Below are 12,316 nucleotides of genomic sequence, written 5' to 3'. Positions count from 1 at the left end.
ATTAGACAGCTACTGCTTGAAATCTGGAATACTTTGTAGTACAAAATAAACACCAGGATTAGTGAACAGAGCTAAAAATTTCAAAGCAAATTATCCAAATGCATTTAAAACATAAGTTTGCTTTGAGAAATATTTTAAATATCATATAATACGCTCTTTTCTTTGTATTCTTGCTATAAAAATAAAATTTTCAGACTTTATTTTGGAAAATTAAAAAAAAAACCTCCTACCTTTTTAAGGTAGTAGTTTAAGAATTAGATCTAAAGAGAAAAGTCCTAAAATGCATAGAGAGCTTTTAGTGAACACAAGCAATTTTCAGAGTGAGCTTGGTATCAGTTCTGCATTCCAGGTTCTCTTAAGAGAGGCAAGTAATCTAATACCAACATGCCATTTTAATAGGCCCACTTTCAGGAAAAGTCAGTAAAATTCAAGAGACCATACATTTACCTGAATATACTTCAAGTAAGCAGTTTAAGAGGTATGGTGTTAAGGAACACTCAGTTATCTTTCAGAGACGAATCTGAAAATAACTAACGGTGGTATCTCAGGGTAGGTCATTTTTTTCATTTATCTATATTTTCAAGTTTACAAATAATAAACATAAATTATATAAAAAATGTAACTCTTTAATGTAAAAATAATACTTTCTCACTTCGAAATTTCCCTTCCAGAAATTTAACAGCGATTATTCTTCCACAAAAATTTAAATAGAGACATAACTAGTTGACAAGGCTCCTTGGCAACTATTTAAGTGAAAATTGGAAGTTATATAATATTCAAAATTAGATGAACAGTAATAAAGTAAGATACATTCACAAGGTAGAATGTAATATTAAAATATTATAAAGGGGTGACACTGGCCAAGAAGCATTGTACTCATAAACTGACACACAATTGCAAGCCCTTTGTACAACTCGTTAATAACAATTACAAGAACAAAAACTGGTAAAAATGTTACAAAGTTATATACTATAAGCAAAAATGTGTCTGCATTACTAAAAGTAGAAAAATTTATATTACATATACCATGTGCTTTTATCTATAGAAAAATGTGTTTCAAAAAAGAGTAGAGGGAAATGTGACATAATGTTAAGAATAACTTATTGGTATGGGAATTATACATATACTTTCTGTGTACTGCTCACTTTATTCTTTATATTTCCTATGTTAAAACTATTTTTTTTTACCAGAAAATGAAAACAAAGGCACAAGTAGTTTTTCTGGAATTTCACTTAAGACAAAATCTATATAGTAAGCTAGATGGAAAAAGTTGCTTCCAAATATAGTATTAGGAAAATAAAATACCACTAAGGACAGAACCGAAAACTAGAAGCCACTATTGCCTAAAACAGTTTAACAGTCTAAATGTTATTATCATTTTCCTATTATGCTCATCTTACAAAAAGTAGCTTCTTTAATTCATAAGCCACAAACCAGTACTACAAAACTTTTATTAAGTATTATATAGGAATCTGGACTCTACTACCACCTACCTTCCCTTTTGTGAGCAAAACTGACATAGAAATCTAACATACCAATACTGCTTCACATGATACAACTGTATTTCTTAAGCAATGTTAAGCTATTTGATAGATTAGACCAAAATGAAGATATCTTTTGTCTATTCATTTCCCCCTAAGACAGAAATAAACTTGGATCTCCTAAATTCTGCAGAAAACACATCTCTTTCAAGTGAGATAGGACAGGAGAGAAGGCTCAATTAAAAATCGAAGGATTCAGGGGCTGGGAAGGTGGCTCAGTGGTAGAGTGCTTCCCTTGCATGCACTAGGCCCTGGGGTTCGATTCCTCAGCACTACATAAGCAGAAAAAGCCGGAAGTGGTGCTCTGGCTCAAGTGGTAGAGTGCTAGCCTTCAGCTGAAGAGCTGAGGGGCAAAGCCCAGGTCCAGAGTTCATGCCCCACAACCAACAAAAAAAAAAAAGAAAAAATAATATAAGGATTCAATTTTCCATCATGTCAATGTGTAAACTAAACCCTGAAATTGGCCTCAGAATCAAACTGGTGTAGTGCCGGGGAGATCTTTGAGTTTTAAAACACAAATGTAAACTGATGCTAAAAACATTCCATATGGAGCTGGGAATATGGCATGCTTGCAGAGCATGCATGAAGCCCTGGGTTCGATTCCTCAGTACACATAAACAGAAAAAGCCAGAAGTGGTGCTGTGGCTCAAGTGGTAGATTGCTAGCCTTGTGCCAAAGCAGTTCAGGGACAGTGCCCAGGCACTGAGTTCAAGCTCCAGAACTGGCAAAAAAAAAAAAAAAATCCACATGAAGAAACTTTTATAGACAGTAATGTAGTCAAAAGTCTGCCAATACCCTTTTTCTTTATTCCATATTTTCACTGCAATTACTGCAGAATGTTAAGTAATGAGAACTTAATACAAAGTGTTAAGTTTTCACAGTTGTAATAGTTTTTAAGGTAGTTACATCTATCTGACTTATTTATCCAGTAAATAAAGAAAATCTGCTACTTAAAGCTCAATAATAAACAATGATATACTTTAAGGAACAATTGTATCTATTCTCTTGCTAAACAATTCTTTTTGTAAATTACCTATAACAATCACAGAGAAACTTTGCAATTATAAAGACAGCTACAAAACTTTTCTGTTCAGAAATTGCCAGGCCACTTCTCATCCCTCTAACCTTATCTCCAATCTACACAAAATTACCACAAATGCTTACACTGGGCAATCTTGAAAAGCACAAGGAAGATGCAAAGTATGAGCTAACAATACAACCTGTAACATAAATCATTTTATACACATCTGCCACACAGTGTAGGATCTGAATGTTCTTTGATGATCTACCTGGTGCCTTCAATTACAAATGCATGGTCCAACTTTAGCTGAATGCCAAAACCAAAACAAAACAAAAACTCCATAAAACACCCCAAACGGTGTTACTTCATGGCGCCCCCTAGCACACTCACTAAGAAATACCAGTTGAAAGGAACACCATTTGAATTGTCAATCTCTATAAAGTGTCAGTTTACCATTAGTTCCACTTACTCGGCTCTTAAACAGATACTATATTACTTATACTGGCCCTGGCAAATAACAGCCAGCAATTAAAACTTGGTAAACCTAAAAGCTTCTAAGAAAAAAATTATGAAAGGACAGATCGAGTATTCAACCACTAAGTAGCTCAAAAGTTCTCTATATGTGCTATTTGATGTTCTAAGACAGCCATTGAAAAGTCTTAAAAACAACCTCAAAGTGTTTTATTTTTTTGATGTAACTTAAATAGTATATGACATTTGGTGATGGCTCTTTAGAGGAATGGAACCACTTTCTTCCTTTTCATTAAAAAAAAAAAGCTGGGACCAGATTAAGTCTTTGCAAAGACTGAGTCATGGCAATTACAGTCATCATCACATTCAACCTAAAAAAAATGAGCATCCATACATTTACAGGAAGAAAATTTGCGACCTTGGTCTTCATGCCCCAAATAAATCCGATTTGGACGCTCCTCTTCTTTTTGGAAACTGACACTTAAGCAAAACTTCTAAGTACAACAACTGCTAGGAAAATCACTCAAGTTTTCAAATGCCTCTCGCTAAGCTTACATAAGTAGTGTGTGTGTGTGTGTGTGTGTGTGTGTGTGTGTGACAGAGAGAAAGACACAGAGACAGTCCTACTTCATTCTACCTTCGAAGACTAGTATACCGGTACTAATAAGAAAAAAAAGGCAACAGGATGAAAAATGGTGAAACTCGAGTGGCAATTACAGTAAGACAGAACAGAGTACGTCAAAACCACTAGGTGTTATTCTATGGTTTTATTCCTACCTTTTTTTTCCTCTCCCCCCACCCCAAGGTATTTAATTTGCACATCTTAAAATAGAGACCCCGAGGAGAGTGAAAGAGCAGCTCGAGGCAGTTGAAGGGAAGGGGGTGGGTTAGGTAAGAGCAGAGACGTGAGAAAATGTGTGCGGTGCATTAGAATGTGCAAAGGACCGGGATGGTGGGGGGCGGGGGGTGCCGGAGTCTCGGTCAGGAAGCAGTAGAGCGGCAATCCCGTCTGGTTTGCAAGGAATGCGACTTCACCGGCGGAACGCACCCCAGGTAGAGAGACAACCCAGCGAGCGGTGCAAAGGCGGCGATGACCATTTTAACCAGTCCTATTGTCTGGAGTAGGAGAAGGAAACAGCTCACCCCGGAGATCGAACTAACCAGACGGCAACTCGAGACACCCCGCGGGGCAGATGCAGAGGAGAAGGGCAGTGGCCGTCAGCCCGGGGCACGCGCGGCCACCGGGACCACGCCGCCGCCCCCACCCCCTTCTCCTCCGAGCAGGGAAGGACGCCGGGGTCAGGGGCCCGCGCGACCCCGGCCCACGGAGCCCACTTCGCAGACGGCTTCCCCCCTCCCCCGGGTCGGGCTGTCTCTCGGTGCTCAGCCCCGGGGACACCGAGACTTCCCCCTCCCACCACAGCGCACCTCCCCCCCCCCCCGCCCGCCTCCAGCCGAAAGCGGGGAAGACGCGGAACTTGGGCTCCGGAGTGGAGACCACACACCGGGTCACGGCCCGGGAGAGGTGGGAGGCTCCTGGCGAGAATTCCGAGCGGCCAGCCGGTCTGGCGTCGGGGATGGAAAAACGCTCCGGCGGGCCGGGGGTGTCGGAGCGAGCGGACCCCGGCGCCGTCCCGGGCCTCCCCCCCGGCCCCCTGCACCGCTCGGGGTCCGCACGGTCCCAGGCCCGCGCGCCTCGGCCAGTGGCGCAGCCTCCCCGGGTCTCCGGTCCCCGCGGCCGCACCGCTGCAGCCGGGCCCCCTCCCCTCACGTAAAACAAATAAAATGCAGCGCCTCCCCCCGAGCCCGAGCCCCGGACGCTCCCGCCGAGCCCCGGGCCGCACCTCCGTCTTGGTGATCCGGTGCCGCCCCAGCTTCACCACGGCGAAGTTGCCCTTGCCCAGCGTGCCCTCGATGTCGTAGAACCCCACCCGGACCGGCCCGCGCTGCAAGTGCCTCGGGCCATCCGCCATGACCATGCTGGGCCCCCGCTGCTAGACACGGCGACTGGAGCGCGAGCGGGCGGCTGGGCTGCGCGGCACGGCGCGGCACGGCGCGGCGCGGCGCGGCTCGGCTCGGCTCTGGCGTCCGCCGCTCCGCTCTCGCTCCAGCGTTCCCTGCCCGCCCGCTCCGCAGGGCCCAGCCAGGCGCGCGCCGCCGCTGACGTGCGCCGACGTCAGGGGGCCGGGGCGGGGGCGGGGCCAGGCCTCCATTGGTCACCATGGCGACCGGAGCACCGCCGACGTCGGCAGCTGAAGGGAGGGGCGCCGCGCCGCGCGAGCCGGGCGGGCGCGTCTCTTCCGGGTCTCGGCGTCCTCTCTCCCTTCCCCCGCCCCCCTCTCCTCCCGCCCCCAAGCTTCGCTGCCATTGGAGGCGGGGCGACAGGCCCCGCCTCCGTCCCCCGTGCCTTCCACGGAAGGGTAAGAGCGAGCCCTGGTGGGCGGGACGGAGCGTGCACCGGCGAACTTCACCTCAGGCTCTTTTCCCGCCCACCTGAGGCCCTTCCCGCCAAAACCTCTCACCTATGAGTCGACTGCGCCCTAAATTTGGAGGCGACCGAGAATGGTGACTGAGTAACGCGTTGCTCATAGCCTCCTTCCTTTGTGTCTTTCCCTCTCGGTGTTGCTATTTAAAGCCATCCACTTTCCTCAGAGGAGTCCTGCTGACGGCAGCCGGGTGCATGGAGATTCACAGAATGTCCGCGTTGGAGAGATCCCGAGATGACTTCATCCCGAGACTTGGGGACCCCCCCCCGCCCCCGTGGGTGTCGGAGCTAGAGCCCCTGAAACGTAGGCTTGGCTTGGCTTTTTCTTTTTTGAGTTTTGGGAGGGGGGGCCATAGCTTCTGTCACGTTCCCTGTGGCTGGTGACCCTGGAAACTTAGGAAATTCGTGTCCCATGTCTTTTCAGATGACCAGGCCAGCAGCAAGGCGTGGAGGGACTGCCAGAGTCACACAGGTACTGCTCAAGTTGGACGTTTTAAGTCATCACACCAGTCTTTCCTATGGTAGCCTGGGGAAACGGGAGCGGGACGTTTAGATGTATTGAGATGGATTATGCAATCAGGTCTTGGTTTCTGAATACCATTTTCCTCACGAAAAGGAACCAGACTTTTTAACTCATTCCAAGGAAGAGACGTGGCCTTGAAAGATCATCAGTCCCAAAGCATGAAGAAATCGTGTCTATGTCAAGATGGACATACCAACAGAAAAAAGAGACAATTTGAAAATGCCTCCAGCTGATAAATTTATTCATTCATTATGAATGAATGGTGAAGCCTGGAGCCAGTGGCTCATGGCTGAGATAGTAAGCCAATGGATTACTACCTTCTCTGGAGGCTGAGATCTGAGCAGAGCAGTTTGAAGTTAGCCCCCTGGCTAGAAAGTCTGTGAGATTCTTATCTCTGATTTTAACAGCAAAAGTGGGAAGTGAAGGTGTGGCCCAAGAGGTAGAGCACTACCCTTGAGCAGAAAAAGTTAAGAGAGAACAACCGGACCCTGAATTTATACCCCATTACTAGCTGATGCTCTTGTGTGTGCACACAGATACACCAAAAATGCACATAGACCTACTAGAATTAGAATGTACCTTTTGAAATGAGAGAAAGAGAAATTGACTCATTTTTATCTGATTATTTTAATCAGATAGCCAGGGCAACCATTTACTTGCACAATCTTGGAATAAGCACTGACTGGTCTGTGGCCAAAAAGAAAAGAAAGGGATGACAGGGACTACTAACAACTGTTTTGGAAAAGCAGAGTTCAGTGTCATTGTGCTATAGTGAAAGGGAGGCCAGAGATGGGGGAGCAGATAGGAAGGGCTGTGTCAAAACTCAGCCTCATCCATGTGGAAATGCTGTGGGTGTACCACTGAAAACTACTAATAGATTATAAATGTAACCTAAAGAATAATACACACATTAATTCAGAGTTCTATCACCTTGAATCCTGTGGTTAAGTTTCATTTATTTCCTTGCTCTAAAAGATGTACTCCAATCTCTTTTATTTCAACTTTATATGTTTCTTAGGTGCCTTGATTACCATTAAACAAGTGATAACTTGATACATTTTAGCAGTTACTAATTTTATAGAATTCCTGTTTTCATCACTTCTTTCTCTTTCCCTACGCACACATAGACACACATATACACACACACACACTAGCAAAAGGATAAATGATAAAAGGGAAAGAAAAGAGAATTTCAGACAAGTCCCATCTTTTCCTTTCTGGTTTTAGTGTCAGTGAGATCAAGTTCTCTAGTTACTAGGTTTTCCATTTGTTTGACTTTTAAAATCCAACATTCTTAGCTGGTGCTATGAGTCATTGAATTGAATTTAAAAACATTAGGGCTGAGAATGTGGCTTAGTGGTAGACTGCTTGCCTAGCATGCATGAAACCCTGGGTTTGATTCCTCAGTACCACATAAGCAGAAAAAGACAAAGTGGCACTATGACTCAAGTGGTAGAGTACTAGCCTTGAGCAAAAGAAGCTTGGGGACAATGCCCAGGCCCTGAGTTCAAGCCCCAGGACTGGCAAAGCAAGCCAACAACAACAACAAAAACCTGAAAAGTATAGTTCAAAAGACAAAGAGGTATATGCAGAGAAATAATTATGAAAAGATGGTGAATGGCTTTGGTAAAAGATAATTTTGAAACACATTTTACATGAGGGAAGTCAACTTAAACATATAGAATGAGGAGGGAAGCTAGCAATGAGGTAATGGGGGGGGGGTAATAGGAAATTTGAGGAAAAAAACTTGCTGCACACATTTGCTGAAGCAGACAGCTTGTGAACTTGAAAAACAAGATATGTACCATTTGTTTCCTTTAGTGGAATGTCTGCGTGTTTACTCTTTTATCACGTCAAGACTGAAGGAAAGTCAGTACACTGTCAGCTTAGGCTTGTATTTAGATTTAGTTCAAATCTAAAACAGATGAAATTAGTAGATGATTTCGCTTAGAAAAAAAGTTAAAAAAGAACAATGAACATTTGCCTTTTATACAAACAATGTACATGAAAAACTCGTATGTCTAATTCATGCCAATTCCATGTGTTTCTTTTTTTTTCTTCTTTTTTTCTTTTTTTTGCTGGTCATGGGGCCTGAACTCTGGGCCTGGGCACTGTCCCTCAGCTCTTCAGCTCAAGGCTAGTGCTCTACCACTTGAGCCACAGCGCCACTTCCAGCTTTTTCTGCTTATATGGTACTGAGGAATCGAACCCAGAGCCTCATGCATGCAAGGCAAGCACTCTACCACTGAGCCACCTTCCCAGCCCCTCCCCATGTGTTTCTTATTAGTGTATATAGGTATTTATGCTGGTGGCATGGCTCAGCAGTAGAGTACCGGCCTAGCAAGCGTGAGGTTCTAAATTCCACCCTCAGCAAGGTGGGAGCGGGGAGGGCATGGGTTGATAGGGAGGGAAAAGCAGGTATTTGTGAAACAATCATCAATCAGCCAGATAACGAACATGTGGATGCTTCTATATGTAAGGTACTATTATGGAAATGAATTAGAGGATGGAAGTTCTTCAAATAAAATTTCATTTGGCACTTTATTTTTTAAAGCTTTATTGAGATATAATTGATTTTGTATGGAAACTGTACATATTTAGTCAGCACAGTATAGTTTGAACACATAGTAAGACTTACACACAAGCAATGTAATAAACATTTCCCAAAAGTCCCTTTCCACATATTGGGGAGTGGATAACAACAAAATAAGTACCAAGAGGATGTCTTCAGCGCTTTTAAAAGATGAATAACTGTGCCTCAGCTTTAATTTGTTTTTGAAGTTTGGCTTTTGCTGTGATCTTTTCTAAATGAAAAAAGTGTGAGTTTCTTTCACCTTTGAAAATAATTTCAGGGGTTATTTTTGGTATCTGCTTCTAGACAACAGTTTTTCTTAGGATCTTAAAGTTGAAAGGCATCTTAAGAGTATCATGTATCCACCTTACCATCTGATATGTGATCTCTACACATTTGACAGGTAGGGTCACGGTTTGCTTTACTGCATTATGAAAGAACCTAGTTGAAAGCACTTTTTCATGTTGGCTTCTTTCTAATGCTGACTGTTTTCCTCCTTTTCTCTGGTGAAAACTTTTTTTTTAATTTTAATTTTTTGTGAACATACTTTACAGAGGGGTTACAATTACGTGGGCAAGATAATGCGTACATTTCTTATCAAGCATTGCAGCCTCCTCCTTTGTTTACCCTTCACATCCCTTCCCAGCCTTCCCCCCCATCCCCCCCTCCCCCCCCTCCCCCCCCCCCCCCCCCCCGCCCAGGTGAAAACTTTTTAAAACAAACATATTATTATTTTTTTCAGTTGTCTAGGCAAAATATCCCCAACTTTATTGTCTAGCTATATTTGTAGCCCTCTAATCTTTCTTGTGCTTCTTTGGACTCTGCGTTGGTCTTGTTGGTTGAAATACTGGTCTCAAAAGTGAATGCAAGAGCCAAGTGTCATGGTGCATGACTGTAATTCTAACACTAAGGTTGATGGCAAGTTTAAGGCCAGCCTGGGCTATTCAGTGAATTTGAGGCCAGCCTATGATACATAGCAAGACTCCCATCTCAACAAATACTAACAAGGGATCATGAGACTGAGCTTTTAGACCCCAGGCCCAAAGTCCAGGAATCCCAAGTTAGGTTTGGCCATTTGACCCCATGTGCCAAATAAGAAGACATGGTAAAGGGGTAAGGAAGGTGATTCATTACATGGCAGCCATGGGAAGACAGCATTCCAGTGCATCTTCAGCAGTCATTATAGGTCCAAACATTGGGTTCAGTCCTAAATCACAGGTATGGTCTGGTTGACCATTAACTCAGTTTTTGTCTCTGGAAGAATTTTGGAGTTGTTAAAACTTTAACTTTGGGCCAGACTGGAACAAGTTGCCTGGTGGGTTATTTCCCAAGTTTTTGGTCGTTTCCTTTAAGAAGATAAGAAGAAGGCATTGCCTGTTTTGCAAGTTACCTTCACACAGGATGCTTATCAGTGAATTTTCTCTTTCTTGGAGCCCAAGATGATTGTAAAGTGACTTCAGCAGAGCATAACTCAGATCAAAGGGTATAGATGTGTAGTTGGGAGACTTTTAGTTAATTCACAAAGCCCAGCAAAAGCAACTTGTAGTTTGCCTCTTAAACCATTGTAGTCCAGATGAAGTCTAAGCAGTGCAGAATAATAGTCCCTCTTTTGATCCTGACATTGGACTCTACTACTTTTCTTTTCAACAGCCACAAAACTACAGTGAAGATGAATCCCACTAAAGCCCTATATACATTTATCTGATTTGGGGAAAGGAAGGGGAATACAAAATGGTGAGACAAAGGACAAAGGGTGAACCAATGCAACAGTGATATTCACAAGACACTGGGTTGGAAATGAACTTTACAACTTAGGTGGAGGCGGGGAGTCTGGGGGAGGGAAAGTGGGAGAAAAATGAGGGAGAGGATAACAATGTTCAACAAGACCTGTACTCATTACCTTACTTATGTAACTGTAACCCTCTGTACCTCACCTTTACAATAAAATAAGATTAAAATTTAAAGTATAAAAGTATAAGTGGCATTTTTCTTGGTTTTGAGACACGGTTTCACTGTGTTAGCTCAGGATGACTTTATGCATGCTTTGTAGATCCAGCTGGCTGTGTGTCTGTGTGATCTTTTAGCCTCAGCTGCCCAGATGCTTGGATTATAGGTATGTGCCATCATGCCTGGCTCATATTACCTATTTTTTAGTTTCGTGAGCTGTCGTTAGGCCCCACCAGCATGCTTTCTAATAGTTATTTCCTTCATTATCACTTCTGGTCCATGTGTATGACTCATATAGGAAATCCATGGCTGTGTATTCTCCCTTGTAAATAGTGCAAAGCCTGGGCCAGAGTTCTCAAGCTTGTCACAAGGCATTTTCAAACTTGTATGATTGATTGATCCACATTCATCTGACTTGGATATATGTATTATATATATATAAAATCATATAACATGCTTTAATATATACATTATATGCACATAATATATGCAATATATATGCTATACAACAAACAATATATAATGCAATATATGTTGTATGTGTACAGTATATTATATAAATTAATATATATGTGACTTGTAGAAGAATTCTGTATCCATGTTGTTGGAATATTTTAAAGAGGGTCCTTGACATTCTAATACTAATGTTTTCAATGTGTGAACGAACTCAGCTCTTGGTTAACTTTCCCTTCATTTATACCCTTCTATTTTACTAATCTTCCCAACTCCTCTGGGTCATGAACTTCTCTGAGATCAAAGCTTAATAATTTTTGAGATTCCAAGACTTTTTTGAGCAGAATTCACGAAGGTGGAGGCACAGAAACAAAATTGTAATGCAATATGCTGAGAGCCAAGATAAGAGTTTTGTATAGTGAACTCAGAGAAGACACTGGGCTCAACTTGAAGGCTTTCAAAAGATAAAAGCTGAGCAGAAGGCTGCGTACTGGAGGCTCATGCCTGTAATCCTAGCTACTCAGGAGGCTGAGATCTGAGGATCATGGTTCAAAGCCAGCCTCAGCAGGAAAGTCTATGAGACTGTTATCTCCAATAAACCACAAGAAAACTGGAAGTGGTGCTGTGGCTCAAGTGATAGAGTGCTAGCCTTGAGCTGAAGAGCTAAGGGAAGCTAAGCTAAGCTAAAAAGCAACCAGGCCCAGAGTACAAGCCCCATGACCAACCAAAAAAAAAAAAAAGCTGAGCAGAGTTGTAAAGGTCTGATAAGATCCAGGAGAACATTTGAAAAATAAAATGAACAGTGGTTCCAGTTATCCTAATGGTATAAAGCATGCTGTTGCTCATACAACCACCATCCGTGGGGACACCTAGTTTGAGTGTCCATAGACAAAACTGAAAGAACAGGACATGGGAGGCTTTCTTCACCTTCTAACCACACTACTGTTCCTAAATCCCTCTACAAAGAAATTGTGAAGCTGCTACTGAGTAGGGAACTGCTGAAGTAATGGCATTAATAAGGTGTGAGGGATGGCAGAGGGAGAGACTGAAGATTGCTTCCTGGTTGTTAACAGACAAGTATAACACCCAAGAGCTCACTACTTGCCATTAACTCTGCTGGGCACTGGACAGACAGGGAGATGGAATAAGAGTCCTCGCTCTAAAAGAGCTGGGACTAATCTATTCCAGTTAGACACGTAGCCTTTATGTCTCTTGTATCAGGATACCTCGAAAGACTGTTAAATTTGGAAGCTCCGGAGTAAGATCTTTTTTTTTTTAATTGTGAAAATACCATACAGAGGAG

General features: G+C 43.0%; 1 protein-coding gene and 1 long non-coding RNA gene across 3 annotated transcripts in view; one reads left to right on the top strand and one right to left on the bottom strand.

The window, feature by feature from the left end:
* Positions 1 to 5,211, bottom strand: part of Sik2 (salt inducible kinase 2) — an 89,665-nt gene extending 84,454 nt beyond the window's left edge. The window contains exon 1 of one of the 2 annotated variants that reach the window (XM_042682787.1): positions 4,878 to 5,211. In XM_042682787.1, coding sequence (XP_042538721.1) covers positions 4,878 to 5,012 — 135 coding nt within the window. In that variant the 5' untranslated portion in view covers positions 5,013 to 5,211. The remainder of the gene's footprint in view (positions 1 to 4,877) is intronic. The other variant, XM_042682786.1, reaches the window with a different exon arrangement.
* Positions 5,212 to 5,493: 282 nt separating this feature from the next.
* LOC122110381 lies at positions 5,494 to 10,366 on the top strand. The gene is made up of 3 exons (XR_006147859.1): positions 5,494 to 5,822; positions 5,943 to 5,990; positions 10,264 to 10,366. It is a non-coding gene; the product is annotated as an uncharacterized LOC122110381 (long non-coding RNA).
* The last annotated feature ends 1,950 nt before the right edge of the window (positions 10,367 to 12,316 follow it).

Source organism: Dipodomys spectabilis, unplaced genomic scaffold (genome assembly GCF_019054845.1).
Source record: "Dipodomys spectabilis isolate Male_0828 unplaced genomic scaffold, ASM1905484v1 ptg000076l, whole genome shotgun sequence".
Taxonomy (NCBI): Eukaryota; Metazoa; Chordata; class Mammalia; order Rodentia; family Heteromyidae; genus Dipodomys; species Dipodomys spectabilis.
The sequence above is the reverse complement of the archived record's forward strand: the minus strand, read 5'-3'. Positions and strand labels throughout refer to the sequence as shown.